This window comes from Entelurus aequoreus, linkage group LG11 (genome assembly GCF_033978785.1).
Source record: "Entelurus aequoreus isolate RoL-2023_Sb linkage group LG11, RoL_Eaeq_v1.1, whole genome shotgun sequence".
NCBI lineage: Eukaryota > Metazoa > Chordata > Actinopteri > Syngnathiformes > Syngnathidae > Entelurus > Entelurus aequoreus.
Genome location: NC_084741.1, coordinates 42158224 through 42181572, shown reverse-complemented (window position 1 = coordinate 42181572; position 23349 = coordinate 42158224). Strand labels below are relative to the sequence as shown.

Sequence of the window (23349 nt, the reverse complement as noted above, 5' to 3'; positions counted from 1 at the left end):
GAAACAGGTTTTCTATCACAGCAAAGCATACCACACCATTAACTTTATTAGCCACTTTTATTCACTCACAAATCAAGTGCTGTGTAAGTTTAGTAACACTTCTTCCTTGGTTAATGTAAAAATGTGTCATCATATAAAGATGAAAATCTGCATTTATGAAACAATTTGACGTTTAGTAGTGCAGCAGTGAACCTTCCTCATAATGACTAAAGAGTTTGGATTTAGTCGTGTTCTGATTGGCTGGCGAATGACAGGCTCCAGTGTCACGCGTTCTGATTGGCTGATCGCCACAGATTGACACTGGGTGCTGACCAATGGCAGGCTGCCACACTGTGGTAAGGCGTAGTTCTCGCATCTCTTCCGCCTTCTCTGTGCTTTTTGCTGTCGATCCTCAGCGGCTTGCGCTTCATCTCCGCCGAGGAACAGTCGCCCTGTGTCCGACACGCACTTGTTTTTTTCCCCTTCAGGTTCACCCGAGGACGTTGTAAGCGGAGCCGAGTGCGATGCTGAGGCTGCTCTTCCTGGTTGCGCTCGCCGGGTTCGCCCGAGCGAGCGACGTGCTCGACTATACGGACGACGACTTCGAAACCAAAATTGGAAGCCACGACCTCGCCCTCGTCGAGTTTTTTGCGCCGTGGTGAGTCGTTAACTCTTAAGTTTAATTCCCACACATCTTACTTCTACTCTTATCGCACATTAGTTTTGCTCGCAAATTCCAGTTATACGCGGCTAATGGGAAAATGTTAGCATGCTACTAGCTAGCACGACGATAAAATGCACAATGTCTCGTATATATTAATATTCAATTTAGCTCAGGATAGAAATGAAAGCTGTTTTGTTTTTACATGTAAGCATTTGATGTCATTCCGCGTCATTTTCACTTTATAATGCGCTGTTTAGCACGTATTTCATTGAAACAACCAGCGATGAAGGAAGTTGGGAGGCGGGACCTTTACCTGTTGTCACGTTCTGATTGGACGGGGGAACTTGGTCGCGTTCTGATTGGACGGGGGAACTTAGTTGTCCGCCGCTGATTGGCTGACGTGAACTGTTGGGTGCTTTTCGCATGTACCGAAACTTAAATGCGTTGCAAGTGAAACAAAAAGCATCTTTAAGGAAACGCCACGCATCAGTAAAAAATACAGGCCTTGTTAAATGCGCAGTATGTTTTTGTCGGTGATGGTTTTTTTGATTGATTGATTGAAACTTTTATTAGTAGGTTGCACAGTGAAGTACATATTCCGTACAATTGACCACTAAATGGTAACACCCGAATAAGTTTTTCAACTTGTTTAAGTCGGGGTCCACTTAAATTGATTCATGATACAGATATATAATATCAAATACTATCAAATATATACTAACATCATAATACAGTCATCACACAAGATAATCATCAGAGTATAAACATTGAATTATTTACAATCCGTGGTGTGGGATATGGAAGGGGGGGGGGGGGTAGGTTTGGTTGGTATCAACACTTCAGACATCAACAATCAACATCAAAACCGCAATAAAAGTTCACCTCCAGGCAGCTACAACCCTAAACTAACACCCTCCCCGGATTGCTAATAATCAAATGTAAACAATCAAATGCAGATACTTTTTCTTTTTCTTATGCCTTCTGATCTCTCTCTCTCTCTCTCTCTTATGTCCACTACTTGATGTCCATATCCCCTCCACACACCTGATTGTAAATAATGTAAATAATTCAATGTGATTATCTTGTGTGATGACTGTATTATGATGATAGTATATATGATAGTATATATCTGTATCATGAATCAATTTAAGTGGACCCCGACTTAAACAAGTTGAAAAACTTATTCGGGTGTTACCATTTAGTGGTCAATTGTACGGAATATGTACTTCACTGTGCAACCTACTAATAAAAGTCTCAATCAATCAAAAAGCATCAACAATTGCATCATCAGAGAAATGGATATTGAAACAGTGTAGGACTGACTTGGTAGGATATATATAGCAAGTAGTGGTGCGGCTTATTAGTTAGCTAATACATAATTATCAACTCAGTGGCCTAGTGGTTAGAGTGTCCGCCCTGAGATGTCTAGGTTGTGCGTTCAAACCCCGGCCGAGTCATACCAAAGACTATAAAAATGGGACCCGTTGCCTCCCTGCTTGGCACTCAGCATCAAGAGTTGGAATTGGGGGTTAAATCACCAAAAATGATTCCCGGGCGCGGCCACAGCTGCTGCTCACTGCTCCCCTCACCTCCCAGGGGGTGATCAAGGGTGATGGGTCAAATGCAGAGAATAATTTCGCCACACCTAGTGTGTGTGTGACAATCATTGGTACTTTTACTTTTTAACTTAAATATTTTGACTTTACTTTGCGGCAGAAAAACCCATCCACTGTCTATGCCAGGCCTGGGCAATTATTTGACTCGGGGGGGCCACATTTAGAGAAAAAAATGTGTCTGGGGGCCGGTATATCTATTTTTAGGAACACTAATACAAAACCTGACAATAATGTTTGATTGAATGCTAAAAACTTAATGACAGACCGCCTTAAAAAACATAATGGAATTTTAAATTTTTCTATGAACGATAAAACACTGAATATTGACAAAATATGAATGTCACACCCCCTTTCGATCGACATATTTTACAATCAAGTGAAACGCAACAAAAATGCAACAAACAGTAAAATATGAACGCGGAGGGTACAAAATAAACCAACCTACAATCTGATATATCTGATACATCACTAAGCTTTAGAACTTTGTTGTGAAAATGTCCTGGAAACGCTTCCCGCCCACACTCACAGCAGCTCGTCTGAGCTGCTGTGACGTCGATTACCATAGTAACTAATTAGATTACCATAGTAACTAGTATATCATCCAAAAGCGCAGATTCCAACTATTGAAATACTTAGTATAGTGCAGAACATCACTGCACATCATAATGGCAGCTACACTTTCCATCTTAAACATCTAAAAAAAATTATTTGGGAATGTCCGGCGGGCCAGATTGAAAAGCTTAACGGGCGGCATGTGGCCCCCGGGCCTTAATTTGCCCAGGTCTGGTCTATGCAATGTCGTTAGCTAATCAAAAGAGTAAATAATACATTTAACGCCCATGACTGCAGAGAAAGTAATGTGTATTCACTCCTGTACAGCTATCTAAATATTCCCAGCCAAGCAAATACTTCCTTTAGTCTATTTGTCTTTCTAAAGTCTTTGGTCCCTTTTAGGTGTGGCCATTGTAAACGTCTTGCTCCAGAGTACGAGGTAGCGGCCACGCGCCTGAAAGGCCTCGTCGCTCTGGTCAAGGTACTTAACGGGACACGTATATCTTTGACGTGTTCTTTTTTTCAGATCGTAAACGTTGTTTACATTCCTTCCAGGTCGACTGCACAGCCAACAGCCAAATCTGCGGCAAATATGGAGTCAACGGCTACCCCACCCTGAAGATCTTCAGGGAAGGAGACGTCTCCGGCCCCTATGAGGGTCCCAGAATTGCAGGTACTTGGTTTTAGCTTAGAAATCCAGACCACGGGTGTATGGGTGTCAACAGTAGTTTACTGGTCTCTTGTAGACGGGATTGTCAGTTTCCTGAAAAAGCAGGCTGGCCCCGCCTCTGTGGAGCTCAAGACCGAGGCGGAGTTTGAGAAGTTTATCGCAGACAAAGACGCAAGTGTTGTTGGTAAGTTGACTTTATTCATTATTCTTGATTGGTATGAACGGTGTTTGATGTTCAGGCAGATATTTTTGAACTTATTCCATGCACAACCGCATAGGTAAAATAGTGAAGGAATTGCTCAAAAAGGTTAATTGTCTTCTTATTCATATACTTTTAAAATGTTATTGTAATCAGACAATATTTTCGGTATATTAGATAAAATTACAATAACATTTGAAAATTATATTGTATTGACTTACCACATTTTTGCTCAGCAAAATGTAAAAATGAATGGAAAGTAGTTCAAGAACTGAAGCAGTGACATAGCATACATAAAAAAAACTGCAAAACCTGGACATGATGCACCCAACACATATTTTTCTATCATTAAAAAACATAAACACTCAAGTTAAAATAATATGGCTCCTAAGTAGCCAGAACAACTTTATTATAAAATGTTTCCTCTGCCAAGAAAGTATATTGTGTGGGTACCGTATTTTTCGGAGTATAAGTCACTCCGGAGTAGAAGTCGCACCGGCCGAAAATGCATAATAAAGAAGGAAAAAAACATATGTCGAACTGGAGTATAAGTCGCATTTTTGGGGGAAATTTATTTGATAAAACCCAACACCAAGAATAGACATTTGAAAGGCAATTTAAAATAAAAAAAGATTAGTGAACAACAGGCTGAATAAGTGTGCGTTATATGACGCATAAATAACCAACTGAGAACGTGCCTGGTATGTTAACGTAACATATTATGGTAAGAGTCATTCAAATAACTATAACATATAGAACATGCTATACGTTTACCAAACAATCTGTCACTCCTAATCGCTAAATCCCATGAAATCTTATACGTCTAGTCCCTTACGTGAATGAGCTAAATAATATTACTTGATATTTTACGGTAATATGTTAATAATTCCACACATAAGTCGCTCCTGAGTATAAATCGCACCCCCGGCCAAACTATGAAAAAAACTGCGACTTATAGTCCGAAAAATACGGTATATATTGTATTTCATTTTTTAAAAAAATCATATTTGGTTATAAGTGTTTGAGTAATTTTTGAGCACATTTACCAACACTGTTATAATAATAACGTGATCATTTTGGTGACAATAACCATGATATTAAAAATCGGTACGTCCTTACTGTAGATAGAACCAAGCATTATTTTAGGGGTATCCCGATCCGATATAATCAGCAAAACAATTATATCCGCTTACATCTAAAATGTTTGCTACAAACAGTCCTGCGGCCTGTTTACTTGTGCAAAGCTGGACAGCCAGTTAACATCTAAATGTCCTCCAATAAGCACACAAAGTGGGTCTTTTATTGTGTTTGTCATTTACAAAGGTAAACATGGTAGGCTGTAGGGTACTAGCAGCTACACAACAGCACACAAGCTAGACATACGTGTCCTTGATTGAACAATATTGCAGCATTAAACAGCACATTTGTCAATATAAAGAAGTATCAGATAATTATAGTTGCATATTACTTACACATACAAAATGTCTAATCCAGAAGCCTATTAGAAAGAATCCATTAACAAACTTGTCCGCCTCATTCATCGCTTTAGGTGTCACCAAAAAACAATTATTCAACTTAAAGACAGCATATGTCTACTCCAGTCGGTTTATGATAAATCAAGCAATGGTAGGTATAAAAAAAACACTAACCTTTGACATATTTTACTTGATCAAACCTTTTACCATACCATATCAACTTTATTTATAAAGCCCTTTAAAAACAACCACAGTTGAAGAACAAAGGGCTGTACACCACAAAGAAATAGAGGCAAGGGACAGACTACAAAATAACATTTAAAACAGAAGTAAAAAACACATTGACAAAGCAAATACAAATTACCCTAAGAACAATTTGTTAGATAAAAAGCAGTTACAAAGTTAAAAACAGTTAAAAAAGTTAAAAACAGTTTAAAGTCTCATGCTGGGTTAAAAGCCTGTGAATAAAAATTGATTTTAAGAAGGGTCTTAAAAGTAGCCAAAGAAGGGGCCTGTCTCACATGGAGAGGGAGATCGTTCCAGAGTTTGGGACCCGCAACAGAGAAGGCTCTAACATTCCATACTACAAAATAAAAGTATGTGATTCCTGCTGATAATGAATCAATATTAGTATCGGCCAATTGTCTTGGCTCCAATATCAGTATCCAATGTAAAAAATTAAAATAAAAAATAGAATCAGGACACCACTTACTGATTTTGTTGAAACAGTCAACAAAAGCAACTTGGTCTGGCTATAGATTCCATTTCCTGGTGTGAACATGGTCCTCTTTTCTTGCCAGGGTTCTTTGCCGACCACGAGAGTGCCGCAAACACAGAGTTCCAGAAGGCCGCCAGCACCCTGAGGGAGAACTTCCGCTTCGCCCACACCTTCTCCGAGGCGCTCCTCAAGAGCAAGGACGTCGACCAAGAGTGAGCGGCGCGTCCTTTCTCTCTTTTCGCTCTTTCAGAAGATCACTGCCAACACTTTTCACTTTAAAAAAATTTTTTTTGTTATCTTCCAGTGGCGTCATCCTGTTCCGCCCGGCCAGACTCAGCAACAAGTTTGAAGACTGCTCGGTCAGATTCAGCGAAGAAAAATTCACCAGCAACAAAATCAAGAGATTCGTTCAGGACAGCGTGTACGTGTTTCTGTTATCATTTAGGGTGGGGGTGACAGCAGGGGTGTCCAAACTATTTCCACTGAGGGCTGCACACTGAAAATAAAAGCATGCGGGGGCCATGTTAAAGTTTCTATTTTTAAAACGAATACAAAATAAGTTTTTTTTTCTCCCCTTTTAGAGCACTTAAGTGTTGTCCCAAGGACCTGGAAGGGTTTCATTCATAAAAATTTTAAAAATAGGTCTTATACTATTTAATTTATTTATTCAACGCTTAAGTCTGTAGATCAACTTAAGGTCTATTGACATAAGTAAAACCATGTTTTATGCCCTTTCAGTCCAAACCCTGTTTTTTATGACCAACACAAAATTTGCAATATTTTCCCCAAAGTGAAATATTTGATGTGAAGTAATTGGATTAAATAATCCATAACACCATTGACTTTATTCATTATTTTTTGAGCAATGAGTTTAAAGTAAAAAAAGAAAAAAATCCACATTCTTAGGGTTCCAAAAGAGCCCCACTCATTAATGTTAAAATGTCATACATGTTTTTTTTACTTTTTTTTTTTTTTTTTTTTTTACTTTACATCAAGTTCAGATCTATCCATTCATTATAAAAAAATTTTGTTTTTTATACGGCCAAACGGTGCAATATTTTCCTCCCAAAATATTTCAAAATGCAATATTTGATGTGAAGTAATTGAAGCCTTGAATCGGTCAATAATTCTTAACATTGATTTTGATTCATTATTTTTTTTTAAGCAATGACAGTTGGGGGAAAAAAAAACAGCCTGCATGGGAGCTGTGTGTTATTAGTGTCAACATTTCACCTGTTTTCACTTTCGTTCCACTTTTCATGTTTTTTTTTTTTAATAGTATTTGTAAAGTGCGCCACAGGCCATCAAAAAATTAGCTGTTAGAGATTTTGATCCGTCATCACCTTTAGCGTGATTATTTTGAAGAGTTGTGTGCGTTTTTTGCTAAATATTGTGCAAACGGTCTCTGCTCAGATTTGGAATCTGCCCTCACATGACCGACGACAACAAAGACCAGCTGAAAGGGAAAGACCTGCTGGTGGCCTATTATGACGTAGACTACGACAAAAACCCCAAAGGCTCCAACTACTGGAGGAACAGGTACCACACCAAGGCCTACCGGGCTGGTTTTTCTGTGGGTAAAAAGCTGACTCGGTATTTACGAGGTGTGCGTGTCTTCGCAGGGTGATGAAGGTGGCCAAGACCTTCCTGGACCAGGGCAAGCAGCTCAGCTTCACCGTGGCCAACAAGTTCTCCTTCACCCACGACCTGTCCGAGTTTGGCTTTGACAACAAAGACGGAGAGCTCCCCCTGGTGGCCATCCGCACCACTAAGGGAGACAAATACGTCATGGCCGAGGAGTTCTCGTACGTTCACACTTTCAGTCAAAAATGTTTTCCCAAGTCGAGCTTAAATTTCCTGCGGATTACTTCAAACTTTCTTTTGTTTCTCCTCCACAAACAGCCGTGACGGAAAAGCCCTGGAGCGTTTCCTGCAGGACTTCTTTGATGGCAAGTTGAAGCGCTACCTCAAGTCTGAGCCCATCCCCGAGAACAACGACGGGCCCGTCAAGGTGAGATGAACACCCAACACACCTTACACCTTCATAATAAAAGCACCGCGTTGCCGCTCGTCAGTCACCACCCCGCCTGCGCTTGTCTTCAGGTTTTGGTGGCCGAGAACTTTGATGCCATCGTCAATGACGACAGCAAAGACGTGCTCATCGAGTTCTACGCCCCATGGTGCGGACACTGCAAGAGCCTGGAGCCCAAATACATCGAACTTGGAGAGAAGGTGAGCCGAATTAGGGATGTCCCGATATATTTAATTGAATATTAGTCCACTATCTGAAAAAAAAACTATCGAATAATATCGGCTTGCATGTAAAATCTCCACTATAAGCTGTGATACAAGCAATCCTTTATCGTGTTTGCTTGTGCGAAGCTGGACAGCCAGTTAACATAGAAAATATTTCAGTATCCTCCAAGTGTGGCCACAAATGAACGGCCTCGTGCTGCGTAGGAGTTCCCGTTTTTGCAAACAGGAACGCTGCGTTCCTGTCCAGTTTCAAAATAAGATCTGCAGCCTGTGTGTTTAGACAAGCAGATGTGTGTATGTGCGGAAGTTAAATAACGTTGCTAGCTTCGGACAATATAGATCAGGGGTGTTCAAACTTTTTGACTGCTGCATTGGGCGGAAAAAAATTTGGCTGGGGTCCGAAAGCCGACTGCATGTGAAGTGTAAATATACATACACAAATATATGTTCATAAAGGATATATAATTAATAATCAATATACCGTATTTTTCGGACTATAAGTCGCTCTGTATTATACGTCGCACCGGCCGAAAATGCACAATAAAGAAGGAAAAAAACATATATGTCGCACTAGAGTGTAAGTCACATTTTTGGGGGAAATTTATTTGATAAAATCCAACACCAAGAATAGACATTTGAAAGGCAATTTAAAATAAATAAAGAATAGTGAACAGGCTGAATAAGTGTACGCCATATGACGCACAAATAACCAACTTGAGAACGTGGCTGGTATGTTAACGCAACACATCATGGCAAGAGTCATTCAAATAACTATAACATATAGAACATGCTATACGTTTACCAAACAATCTGTCACTCCCGATCGCTAAATCCCATGAAATCTTCCTCCCCGGTGTCGCCTCTGGTATGCGCCGTTTCCTTTCTTTCTGCTGCTCGATCGCCGTTTTCTGCTGCATATTTCACTACGTCCGGCTTGTAATCTGCAGTATATGATTTCCTTTTCGGTGCCATTTTAGTTCAGCCCTTCTCAGTTTTTATAAGTTACCGCCAATGTTGAAATAAACAATTTTAATAGCTACGGATGTAGCAGCAGTTAGCATCCCATGACCCACAATGCACTTCTGCCATGACCCGCCCCCGCCGAATTCTTATTGGTTGACGTGTGTGACGATTGCGGACATTTGCTTCGTTTCTTACGCGAATGAGATAAATATTATTATTTGATATTTTACGGTAATGTGTTAATAATTCATAACATACGTCGCTCCGGAGTATATGTGGCACCCCCGGCCAAACTATGAAAAAAACTGCGACTTATAATCTGGAAAACACGGTAAGTGGATATTAAGAGTATGTGAAAGTTTGACTGCTACCATGTTTACTTCTGTGACGACCTCCTTTTTAAAGTTTTGTAATCAAGCAGATAAAATGCGCCAAACATGGATTAGTGTGGAGAGTGTTTTGCGTTTTTCCCATCATGCATTGTAATCGATTGGTGCAACTTTTTATAGTGCTTGATCTTTTTTTTTTTTAATAACGGTTCAGTGAGCAAGTTGTGTGACCACATCTGTTGACTTTTTGTTGCTTGCAATTTTTTTGGGCCCATGACTAGGGAAGGTTGTTTGGATTGGGTGATAAGTAAATACTGTGCTGTTGATTTTTTTTTTAACATACAATTCATGGTCATTGACCTCATTTACTCATGTTGTTCACAATATGGCGGCAAATATGCAACAATCAGATTGTCAGATATTTAAAAGCCAGATTCCTGATTTACACTCACGTCTCCCAGGCCAAACTGAATACACGAGCGGGCTGTGTTTTGGGCACCCCTGACATAGATGAGTAGAACAATAATTCATAGGTGAGTTCCTTGAAATAAAGGAAACGGCTCAATGCAGTAGTCTAGGTTTAAGGTTACATCGTGCATCTGCTTATATATTAAAATAAAAGTATGAACACAACATGACAGTACTTTGACAGGCTGCCTGGGACCAGGACCAGGCAAAGAAGAAAGACAAAGTCAGTTAATAAAAGACAGTAATATTAAACTCCCATGAATTCATAATTATATGCAGTATAGCTACAATTAGTTTGAAAGAATAATGAAGTCTTGAATATGAATAGATTTAAAGTAATTTGTTGTAAAAGGGAGGGAGGTAAGATTGTACCATTGCTCTTTGAGTAATTTCACTTAATCGTACCTTTTTAACATTCCACATTAAAATAAATAAACATAAAAGTACCGTATTTTTCGGACTGTAAGTCAGTTTTTTTCATAGTTTGGCCGGGGGTGCGACTTATACTCAGGAGCGACTTATGTGTGAAATGATTAACACATTACCGTAAAATATCAAATAATATTATTTAGCTCATTCACGTAAGAGACTAGACGTATAAGATTTCATGGGATTTAGCGATTAGGAGTGACAGATTGTTTGGTAAACGTATAGCATGTTCTATATGTTCTAGTTATTTGAATGACTCTTACCATAATATGTTACGTTAACATACCAGGCACGTTCTCAGTTGGTTATTTATGCGTCATATAACGTACACTTATTCAGCCTGTTGTTCACTATTCTTTATTTATTTTAAATTGCATTTCAAATGTCTATTCTTGGTGTTAGGTTTTATCAAGTAAATTTCCCCAAAAAATGCGACTTATACTGCAGTGCGACTTATATATGTTTTTTTCCTTCTTTATTATGCATTATCGGCCGGTGCGACTTATACTCCGGAGCGACTTATAGTCCGAAAAATACGGTATGTAAGATTTGTGCTCATATTGTGTAGGGTTAATATCGGTATCGGCCAATACTCAACTCCAATATCGGTATTGTATCGGATTTGGAAAAAGTTGAACAATGACTTAAAAAGAACTACGCTGATTAATTGTGCAAATGTTGAAGTTTATTTTTGTTTTGTTTTTACCCGCAAAGCTCGCCATGGATCCTAACATAGTCATCGCCAAGATGGACGCCACAGCCAACGACGTGCCGTCACCTTACGAAGTCTCTGGGTGAGTCGGGGCAAGATATTGCTGCTTGTTCGTCTTCTTTTTGCAAATGAAAGCGAAGGTCTAAAAAGCCTTTTTTTTCTTTCCTCCACCCAGATTCCCCACAATCTACTTCTCGCCGGCCGGCCAGAAGACGAAGCCAAAGAAGTACGAGGTAAGTATCGCCCCGACGACGATGTGCGCTGGCGACCGATCGCGAGGCTGACGTTATCGCTCTTCCCGCCTTGCAGGGAGGTCGCGAGGTGAGCGACTTCATCGCCTACCTGAAGAAGGAGGCGGCCAACCCCTTGGAGGTGCAGGAGGAGCCGAAGAAAAAGAAGGATCCCAAGATCGACCTATAAAAAGTCCAATGAGAAGACGGGAGGCACCACGGCATCCCTGCCACCATTTTGGGGGAATCCACAGAACTCAATTCTATTCCTCTGTTAGTGAACTACAGAATGCTCTGAAGCCAAGTTGAAAGGCAATTTGGTCCTCTGCTGCTTTGGAAATACCGTGGAAGAAGCAGGGGATATTTTTTCTTTTTTTTTTTTTTTAGCAAAAGGGGACGGCTTTTCAAAATTCCTGCGATTTTTTTGTTTTGTTTTGTTAAGAGATTTCCAGTCCTGGCGGATGCACTTGGATATCCGACAGCAGTGGAGAGCGTCAGGATGTTGGTGAATTGTTTCTTTCTGTTTTTGTACATTTGGAAGGATTGTGAAATAATAAAAAAAAAAAAGGCCCACAAGAACCAAAACTAATATCTGAACCTTTATTGACTGCGTCACACTGCCGTGAGAGTTTGTTTTGCAACATAAAATGCAGATAAGATTAAAGTACCAATGATTGTCACACACACACTAGATGTGGTGATAGAAGCTTGTGTAAAGTCCTTTCAACTAGGGATGTCCGATAATGGCTTTTTGCCGATATCCGATATTCCGGTATTGTCCAACTCTTAATTACCTATACCGATATATACAGTCGTGGAATTAACACATTATTATGCCTAATTTTGACAACCAGGTATGGTGAAGATACGGTCCTTTTAAAAAAATTTTATAAAATAAGATAAATTTAAAAAAATTTCTTGAATAAAAAATAAAGTAAAACAATATAAAAACAGTTACATAGAAACTAGTAATTAATGAAAATCAGTCAAATTAACTGTTAAAGGTTAGTACTATTAATGGACCAGCAGCACGCACAATCATGTGAGCTTACGGACTGTTGATCTATATTGATATATAATGTAGGAACCAGAATATTAATAACAGAAAGAAACAACCCTTTTGTTTGAATGAGTGTAAATGGGGGAGGGAGGTTTTTTGGGTTGGTGCACTAATTGTAAGTGTATTTTGCGTTTTTTGATGTTGATTTAATAAAATAAAAACGATACCGATAATAAAAAAAACTATACGGATAATTTCATCTCTACTTTCAACGCTAACGTTTTCATTTCAACATCGGAGGTGTCCAAAGTGTGGTTCGCAGCTCATTTGTAACGACCCCGCGGCACATGAGTGGAACAAAAGAGTTAGCAGGTGTGATGTAACAAGAAAATGTTGCAATACTGACTAACAAGTCGGTTAAAAAGGCGATTATTGAATGACTCATGATTCCTATTTGCAACGATTCTTAATCAATTTGTGTAATATGTCCCGTACAGCCCCTCAAGCAACTCACATTGTTGCTGTAGATCATATCTGCTGTATAGGTTAACTTAGAAAGAGGAACTGCATTAATTTTTTAAAATGTTGCCTAGTCATCATTAAATGGCCCTGATATGTCAAAAGGCATTAATAAATCATGTTCTTTTTTAATACCTCTATAACTGATATAACAGTAGTTCAGTTGGGTTATGCTCATTTCAAAATGAGATTTACAGCCCCGAAATATTTTCATTTCTATGCCCCGCCCACCTTTTGACCAATTAGAAAGTCTGAGTGTCACATCCAGCTTGCCAGTTACGCACCGCCATCTTCGTAAAGTTACTAAACATGTCAGACCTTAGTAAATCTATAAGGCGTCGTTACGATTCTCAACTTATTCATGACAAAGCCAGGAACAAAACTAGGATTTCTATCGGGGAGGCTTTTGAAAGATGGAGACCATTAAGGCGGAGAATATTTTTTCATCTGACGCCAAACTTGCTATCCTTGATAGGTAAGTCAGGCATTTACCTTTTCTTATTACTTGTAATAAATGGAAGTAGACATTTGGTGTGAAAACTATATTGTCCAATACAGTCTATGACCTTGTCTAAAAAAGCTAGTATGTTCGTGGAACAAATGCTTAGTCACACTTGTGTAGCTTAGCATGCTAGCCCGGTCAATGACACATCGACATAGGCTAACTGGGGGAAATATAACATAACCAGTTTTCTTTGAAGTAATATACAAACCCCGTTTCCATATGAGTTGGGAAATTGTGTTAGATGTATATATAAACGGAATACAATGATTTGCAATTAATTTTCAACCCATATTCAGTTGAATATGCTACAAAGACAACATATTTGATGTTCAAACTGATAAACATTTTTTGTTGTTGCAAATAATCATTAACTTTAGAATTTGATGCCAGCAACACGTGACAAAGAAGTTGGGAAAGGTGGCAATAAATACTGATAAAGTTGAGGAATGCTCATCAAACATCCCACAGGTGAACAGGCAAATTGGGAACAGGTGGGTGCCATGATTGGGTATAAAAGTAGATTCCATGAAATGCTCAGTCATTCACAAACAAGGATGGGGCGAGGGTCACCACTTTGTCAACAAATGTGTGAGCAAATTGTTGAACAGTTTAAGAAAAACCTTTCTCAACCAGTTATTGCAAGGAATTTGGGGATTTCACCATCTACGGTCCGTAATATCATCAAAGGGTTCAGAGAATCTGGAGAAATCACTGCACGTAAGCAGCTAAGCCCGTGACCTTCGATCCCTCAGGCTGTACTGCATCAGCAAGCGACATCAGTGTGTAAAGGATATCACCACATGGGCTCAGGAACACTTCAGAAACCCACTGTCAGTAACTACAGTTGGTCGCTACATCTGTAAGTGCAAGTTAAAACTCTCCTATGCAAGGCGAAAACCGTTTATCAACAACACCCAGAAACCTCAGTCGGTTTCCTACTTATTTCAGCAAGACAATGCCAAGCCACGTGTTACATCAACGTGGCTTCATAGTAAAAGAGTGCGGGTACTAGACTGGCCTGCCTGTAGTCCAGACCTGTCTCCCATTGAAAATGTGTGGCGCAGTATGAAGCCTAAAATACCACAACGGAGACCCCCGGACTGTTGAACAACTTAAGCTGTACATCAAGCAAGAATAGGAAAGAATTCCACCTGAGAAGCTTCAAAAATGTGTCTCCTCAGTTCCCAAACGAGTGTTGTTAAAAGGAAAGGCCATGTAACACAGTGGTGAACATGCACTTTCCCAACTACTTTGGCCATGAAATTATAAGTTAATTATTATTTGCAAAAAAAAAAAACGTTTATGAGTTTGAACATCAAATATCTTGTCTTTGTAATGCATTCAATTGAATATGGGTTGAAAAGGATTTGCAAATCATTGTATTCCGTTTATATTTACATCTAACACAATTTCCCAACTCATATGGAAACAGGGTTTGTACTAAGACCCTGTACGTATAATATACATGTCCATAAATATATTATGGACATGTATATTTAAAAATACATGTTCATAATCTATTTTTACAGTTTGATTGACATTTTATTTTTCTCAGACCACAATAAAGTGCTTACTTTTTGGGGTTTGTTTTTATTAAGCAATTGAACACACAATGTATATTCACAATGTACGGCACTTCCAATACATTTCAATATTTTCAAACTTTCTTATACAAACATGTTAAAAGTTCAAGTAAGTTACAATAAAATAAATAATTAAAAAAAACAACTTAAATCAATCCAAAAAAGACATTATTGTTAACTATTTTTGGGTTTCACCTCTAAAAAATTTGACTTTTATGTATGAAAAATGTAGCTTGTGTCATAACAATTTTAATAGATTAATATAATTCATAAATATGCCAGGTATAGCATTCCAAAAATAAATGATTGGCATTTTCTATAGTATTACAGGTTTGTCAACCATAGTGTGCAATACATTTTCATAACATGGTCACTACTGCCTAGTTTCTCTTGTTATATTCTTATTTTTACTGTTATATTTTTATTCTTCCATCCATCCATCCATTTTCTCCCCCTTGTCCAAAAATGGGGTCGTGGGGGGGTGCTGGAGCCTATCTCAGCTGCATTCGGGCGGAAGGCGGGGTACACCCTGGACAAGTCGCCACCTCATCGCAGGGCCAACACAGATAGACAGACAACATTCACACTCACATTCACACACTAGGGCCAATTTAGTGTTGCCAATCAACCTATCCCCAGGTGCATGTCTTTGGAGGTGGGAGGAAGCCGGAGTACCCGGAGGGAACCCACGCAGTCACGGGGAGAACATGCAAACTCCACACAGAAAGATCCCGAGCCCGGGATTGAACCCAGGACTGCTCAGGACCTTCATATTGTGAGGCACATGCACTAACCCCTGTTTCACCGTGCTGCCTATTTTTATTCTTAATGTAATATTTTCTATTTTATTTCCATTTATACCGCCATTATTTACTTTTTACTTTTTAAATTCGATCTCAATTCTGTACACTGCTGCTGGAATTTTAATTTTCCTGAGGGAACTCCCCTGAAGGAATCAATAAAGTACTATCTATCTATCGATCTAATGTAAAAAAAAAAAAAGGTTTAAACTCATTAACAGGATATCTTCCATTGATGATCAAAACAATTGTTTTTCAATAACTAATATAGATTAAAATAATCAAAAAAAATAAAGGGGAGCTGGAAATCCGGCATAAATATAAAAACAGCACGCGTCTGGTTGTGATTGGCTGGGAAAAAAAGCCATGCGTCATGACGTCACGTCCCCGTGACCTCGCAGGCAGACGCTGAACCCGCCACGGCAGCCAGACAGACTCCTCCCCGAACATCGTGCACCTTCCCCCCGCTACGTTATAAAGCGACCAGCGCCGGCTTGACGCTCCCTGGCCGCTAGTCTTTTCGTTGATGGTTAGACTCTGCGAGAGGAGGATGAAGTTCCTTGTGGCAGCCACCATCATCGTGGGTTCCGTGATTTTCCTCGCCTTTCCCGGCGGTTCGTCCGCGGACGGGAAGAAGTTGGGCCCTAAAGTAACCGCTAAGGTATGTTAGCATCACAGCTTAAAGAACTAATGCGAAAGCTAATGCTAACAGCCACGTCACATCCAAGCTAGCTAGCTAATGCTAACATTCCTTAGCATTAGCTTAACATTTTAGCCTAATTGAACATTTAGACAGCAGGTATGCAGTTGTCATTAATCGTGCCTTGTTTACATTTCTGTTCTTGTTTTCCTACATGTAATACAATGTCATTATGACCACTTTAAGATTTAATACTGGTTACTACCCAGCTTTAACAATCTCCCTTTGTTAGTGCCAGTGTTGCATTCATGGCTGCTGGGAAATTGGACGCATTTTCTTTGGATGTGACGAGGCATTACTTCAATGCTCCCAGTCAAATGAAAACTGTTAAGCCTTATCTTTTTGGCAGCATAATACAAATATATGGAGTTTAATTTGTTTATTTATCACGAAAGCTTTATTTTTGACACTCTGTGAAGGGATTTCTTTACATCAAATTGTAGGTATATTAAATGGTAAATGGGTTATACTTGTATAGCGCTTTTCTACCCTCGAGGTACTCAAAGCACTTTGACACTATTTCCACATTCACACACTGATGGCGGGAGCTGCCAACCACGACCCATCAGGAGCAAGGGTGAAGTGTCTTGCTCAAGGACACAACGGGCATGACATGGTTGGTAGAAGGTGGGGATCGAACCAGGAACCCTCAGTTTGCTGGCACGGCCACTCTCCCAACGGCGCCACGCTGTCCCGTACTTTAAATAGTCTCTTAGAATTCAGTGCATAAATATTTGTTGCTTCAAGACTCACAAATATTTCTCCACTGATTTTTTTTTAACATTGATATATATATATATATATATATATATATATATATATATATATATATTGCATTGCTATGAAAGGGAAATTCAGTTCACAAAATTAAGTAGCAAAAAAGATTATTTAAATTAATTCCACATACAAAGCATGTTATTATGCCGCTTAGTGGCTGGGAGGTGTCATTTTTAGTCATTTTCAACTTTTGAGTGTTGACTCCACCTTGCCAACAGGTCTACTTTGATATGAGGATCGGGGAGGAGGACGTCGGGAGGGTCGTCATTGGGTTGTTCGGAAAGACCGTCCCCAAAACGGTGGAGAACTTTGTCGCCTTGGCAACTGGAGAGGTGAGAAATGTTTCTTTCAAATTCCAGGGGTTGTTCAAAAGACTTAAGTTTCCTATTATTCTTGCAAATAAATGTGGTCTTTTTTTGACAAGCAAAAACATGCCAATACAATGGACAGCCAAAACAAATGGCATGTAGCTAAGGTTGTTGTTGTTGTTCATGTGGGGTATCCAATGTGTGTTTTTTATTGGCCTGCGGACAAAATTAAACACCGCCTTACTCAAACTGCCCCTAAAACAGCACCTGCAAACCAAAATGGCCGCTGACCTGCACCTTATTTTCAAAGACTCTTTATCGGCAATCATTCCATACATGGTCTTTGATGTTTTTTTAGGCATGGAAGAATTGTTTATTACCTTCTAAACACTTAAATATAATTACAAACCTCTAAACAAAAAATAACACCTATATAGTCACCTTTTGGCAGTCACCTGGCCACTACCTGGAAATACTTAGTCACATCCTGGGTAATTCCTGTAAGTTAGTACTGGGCTTTTTTGCCCTGAAACCACGGGCGTAAGTTGTTTTGCCAAAAATTGGTCATCATGACGATGATTAGCAGTGTTATTAGCATTGCATGTCACATGTCGGTGTTCCGTATTGTTCACGTCAGAGGTTCACCAATGTCATGTAAAGCTGATGTCGAAGATGAAGAGTTTACTAGGGCTGGATGATTATGGCCAATATAATAATCACAATTATTTTGATTGATATTGTAATCACCATTAATTGTACGATTATTCATTTTGAAAACAAGACTATTTATTGTACCACCAAAACTCAACTTCAAATATAGTTAAACGGATATGAATTAGTAATGAATAAACTAATAAAGGAAAACAATAGTAATAATATATCTAAATAACAATAGCAACATAAAAAAACAATATAATTCAGATTTTACATTAAAAAAAATTTATTTCCCTTTTTTACTTTTTACACTTATTTTACCACCGTATTATGTATGGTGTGTGCTTTTTGTGTCAAATAAAATTTTATAAAATGTTTAATTAAATGCTAAATCTTTCAAATTTAATGGTGCAATACATCTTTGGACATTTTTTACCAGTATTTTAGATCAAAGCATAATTGTGTAAATGTATCAATAAGTGCAATAATTTAATTACATTGTGCTTGTGCAAGGTAAATTTTTGAAACCTTTAATTTGTTAGCGCAGTCAGACCGGATGTGGCACACAGCGCTATTATTGTGAAGGAGTGAAGTGGGTTGCTGTTCTCAGCTAGACGTGTGGAGGCGACTTGAAGCTGTTTGAAAAAAGAGAGCGCCTCCCAAGTTGCGACCGCTGTTGTGTTTGTAAGTTGATGTGACATCGATGATGTCGTTCACAACAACACAAGCAGATGAGATGAGATGTGTTGTGGGTGTATGGATTGTTCTTGCTAGCTTTAGATTCCTAGTTTAGTCGCCTCGACATCAAGGTGGTTGCAAGTTTAGGGGATGAATGAGTCGTCCCCAATAATATTAGTAAATATTATTTGTAAATTATAATTAATATTGGTTATAATAATAATAGTGTAAATGGTAATACATATTAATTAATAATAATAATGTAAATAATACAAAAATATTAATAGAAGTTACAGTATATAATACAATTCTCAAATAAAAATAAGTAATTAGTAAATAATATTATTGGCAAATAGTGAATGATAACAGTAGTAGTAAATACCATTTATAGTGTTAATAATAGCAGATAGTTGTAAATAATAGTAAATAACACTTGGTGGTGGTAAAGAATAATGTTAGTAAGTAAAAGTTTTCATAAATAATACAATTAGTGTACAAAAATGGTGAGTTAGAATAACATTTTTAAACATTGTTTTGGTAAATATTTATGATAGTAACAAATTATAATAATAAAAGTAAAGCGAAACATTTTGGAGAGGTTTACTTGTCACTTATTTCTCAAAGCTGAGTTTTCTGGTTCTTTTATTCACATTTCATATTTTTGCATATCTTTTGACCCACGTTGTATTGTCGTTAGTGTGTTTAGCACATTAAATCTATTGTTATTAAAATCTTCAGTTTTGGTTTGGCGGCCCCAAGTGTTGCAGAAGATCATGGCGGTTGTGTTTTTGTTTCCATCCCCACAGAAAGGATTTGGCTACAAAGGCAGCAAGTTCCACCGCGTGATTAAGCAGTTCATGATCCAGGGAGGAGACTTCACCAAAGGAGACGGAACTGGAGGTGTGTCTTCATCCTTCCTCGTGCTAACTGGCGATACTCGGTCGTGCTAATCTTTCGTCTGCGTGTGTCCGTGTAAAGGCAAGAGCATCTACGGCGACCGCTTCCCCGACGAGAACTTCAAGCTGAAGCACCACGGCCCCGGCTGGCTCAGCATGGCCAACGCCGGCAAAGACACCAACGGCTCGCAGTTCTTCATCACCACCGTGCAGACAACCTGGCTGGACGGCAAACACGTGGTCTTTGGCAAAGTGCTGGAGGGAATGGTGAGTCTGAAACATGTCACTCGTCCATGCCGCTGTCCTCCTTTTCATTCCTGCCAAATACATATTTATTCAAATATGTATAGGATGGATGCAACTATCCATTTTAGTGATCAAGGAATCTATCCAACACACTTTATAGCTTTGATGCATATTTTCAAGGGAAAATAGTTAAAATAAACTGATTTTTGTACTTGCCATACTCTTAATTACCTTCTTTGGTTGTTTTTTACCTTCTATTTAACTTTAACTTTTTATTTACCCCCTTCTGTGTAACTAATTTTACCTTGTTAATTCCTTTCTTACCTTTTTATACACTCTATTCAACTTTTACCTTTTGATTTACCATCTTATACTGTTTCTTACCTTGTTTTATCTTCTTTAACCTTCTATATTCCCTCTTTTACCTTTTATGTACCTTCTATTTAACTTATTTGATGTCTTTTACCTTGTTTTACATTCTACAATTCTATTTAAAGTACCAGTAAAGTGGAAAAACAAGTTGACTTTATATGCGCATTTGTTTTTCATTGTATCCATTAAACCATATCCAATTGGGGCGATGTAGCTCGGTTGGTAGAGTGGCCGTGCCAGCAACTTGAGAATTCCAGGTTCGATCCCCGCTTCCGCCATCCTAGTCACTGCCGTTGTGTTCTTGGGCAAGACACTTTACCCACCTGCTCCCAGTGCCACCCACACAGGTTTAAATGTAACCTAGATATTGGGTTTCACTATGTAAAAGCGCTTTGAGTCACTAGAGAAAAGCGCTATATAAATATAATTAAACTTCACTTCAATTGTATTTACAATCTGCAAAGTATGTGAAAACACTGTTTAAACATCACAAAATGCTACAAATTTAGTCAGCCATTTTGAATATTGCACTGTGAATACCATTTGGCTATTTTCGGAGATTTACATCACAGTAGTAACGCTTCTGCACTCTGACCATATTATTAGATCAGTCATACTGGAAACACGCAAAACCTGAAAAAGCTGTTTATCATTCACAATCTTTATGTAAGACAGGAACACATATATGCTTGGCTTTTTTTATGTGTTCAAAATCGTACATAAATAGCTAACAGTTGAGTCAACAGATGGAGGGTCCTCTGTTGCGCTCATTATACTATTTATAAAAACATCCAGAAAGCGCCAACAATATTCCATTTACATATCATGACCTGAAAATTAACCAAATATGAGTGATATTGTTATTATAAGCACCAACAGACTATTTTAGCATTTTGAAGCTATTGTTGACACACCGACGGCTGCTTCTGCTTCATTTCAAACTTGCTGAAAGTAAATTCTAGATTATAAATTCATGCATCGCTCACCTGGCAGTAGACAAATGTGGCCATGGACCAACAGGTTCGTTCACTTTAACATTCCCCGATGTCAAAAAGACGGTAGTGGCATCTTTTTTTTTTTTAACCCTTTGTGAGGATTGTGATTGATTCTTAATCTAAACGGGATTATGTGAGCGTCCCGTCGGTCGGCATCCCAGCGAGAGTGAAAATAATACACAAAGTTTTTGTTTTATTATAGTTAGTTTGTATGTTTAGCACCTGGCAATGCTGCGGATGCTATAGTGTCACAATGAAACTGCATCCATCACTCAGTTTCTGAAATGTATTGTTCATCCTCTGTGTCCAGGCTCAAAAATATAAGGATCTTGATCATAATTTTTTTCCAAAGTAATCGTCAGCTCTCATAAAGTCTGCATGATTGGCATTGTTGTTGATGGGGAAGGGATCTGCAGTTCCTAACTCTACGTCACGGATCACGTGACTGGCTTCCTCATTATCTCTCAAAATGGATCGGCAATCTCCGTGAGATTAATACTAATTTGATCATATCTATTTTTTTCGCAAACTTCGGAAGTCTTTTGGTGTCATAAATAAGACATATGATAATAGCTTCAATATAGACAACTTGTTTTTCCACTCTACTGGTACCTGAACTATCCATCCATCTTCTTCCGCTTATCCGAGGTCGGGTCGCGGGGGCAGCAGCTTAAGCAGGGAAGCCCAGACTTCCCTCTCCCCAGCCACTTCGTCCCGAGGCGTTCCCAGGCCAGCCGGGAGACATAGTCTTCCCAACGTGTCCTGGGTCTTCCCCGTGGCCTCCTACCGGTCGGACGTGCCCTAAACACCTCCTTAGGGAGGCGTTCGGGTGGCATCCTGCCCGAACCACCTCATCTGGCTCCTCTCGATGTGGAGGAGCAGCGGCTTTACTTTGAGCTCCCCCCGGATGGCAGAGATTCTCACCCTATCTCTAAGGGAGAGCCCCGCCACCCGGTGGAGGAAACTCATTTCGGCCGCTTGTACCCGTGATCTTGTCCTTTCGGTCATAACCCAAAGCTCATGGTACCTGAACTTATTTTACCTTATTTATTCCTTTTTTACCCTTTATGTACTTTCTATTTACCTTCCTTGACCGTCTCTTACCTTGTTTTATCTTTGTAAACCTTCTATTTTCATTCTATTTAACCTATTTTACCTTTTATTTAACTTATTTGATGCATTTTACCTTGTTTTACCTTCTATATTCCTTTTTTTACCTTCTATTTAACGTTTATTTAACTTGTCTTGCCTCTAACCTATTTTACCTTTTATTTACCTTGTTTTATTGTCTTTTACCTTCTGAATTCCTTTTGACCTTTTTTCTACCGTATATTACAATTTTTACCTTCTATGTAGCTTGTTTTGCCTTCGTTTACCTTCTATTTGACTCATTTGAGCTTTTATCTTCTTTTTCCTTTTACCATATATTCAACTTATTATACCTTCTATATTCATATTTACCTTTTTGTTACTACTTTTACCTTATTTTACATCTATTCGTCATTTTACCTTCTATTTAACTTTTTTGTAGTTTACTTTGTATTTACACTTTTTACCTTCTATTTACCTTTTCAATTACTTTTTTGTTTCCCTCTAATTTACTTCTATTACCTTCTGTGTATTTACTGTATTTTACCTTTTTATACCATCTTTTAATTTCTATGCAACTTGTTCTACCTTCTTTTATGCGGTCTGGATTTTATAAAAACATTTTAGTTCCACTCATTCGACTAATTGAAGCAACTGATTTATAAGTCAAAGCTTTTTTCTAATGGGTTTCATGTATTAATGGCTGCAGCTCGAGATGAAACATTGCATTAGTGAGATATTTTTAATGGACTAAAGTGGTGCAATGAGGCAAGACGCATGCTAACGTGCTGTCGTTTTAGGATGTGGTGAGGAAGATTGAGGACACCAAAACAGACGGCCGCGACAAGCCTCTCAAAGACGTCGTTGTCCACGATTGCGGCAAGTTGGACGTGGACGTACCTTTCGCTGTGCCCAAAGAATAGATGACTTGGAACAGCAGACTGCTTTTGGGGGGTGGGGGGGGGGG

The 23349-nt window shown here is 38.8% G+C and overlaps 2 protein-coding genes across 2 annotated transcripts; both read left to right on the top strand.

Moving 5' to 3' along the window:
- Positions 1-362: 362 nt before the first annotated feature.
- Positions 363-11849, top strand: pdia3 (protein disulfide isomerase family A, member 3). Its single transcript, XM_062063312.1, has 13 exons — positions 363-637; positions 3214-3292; positions 3367-3484; positions 3558-3665; positions 5956-6085; positions 6178-6294; positions 7287-7412; positions 7496-7678; positions 7776-7884; positions 7977-8105; positions 11033-11112; positions 11206-11263; positions 11340-11849. Exons 1-13 carry the CDS (start codon positions 504-506, stop codon positions 11448-11450), a joined length of 1482 nt encoding a protein of 493 aa, XP_061919296.1. The 5' UTR covers positions 363-503; the 3' UTR covers positions 11451-11849.
- Positions 11850-16086: 4237 nt separating this feature from the next.
- Positions 16087-23349, top strand: ppib (peptidylprolyl isomerase B (cyclophilin B)). Its single transcript, XM_062063315.1, has 5 exons — positions 16087-16328; positions 17363-17476; positions 19591-19684; positions 19763-19947; positions 23183-23349. The coding sequence occupies exons 1-5, from the start codon at positions 16194-16196 to the stop codon at positions 23303-23305; spliced, it is 651 nt and encodes a 216-aa protein (XP_061919299.1). The 5' UTR covers positions 16087-16193; the 3' UTR covers positions 23306-23349.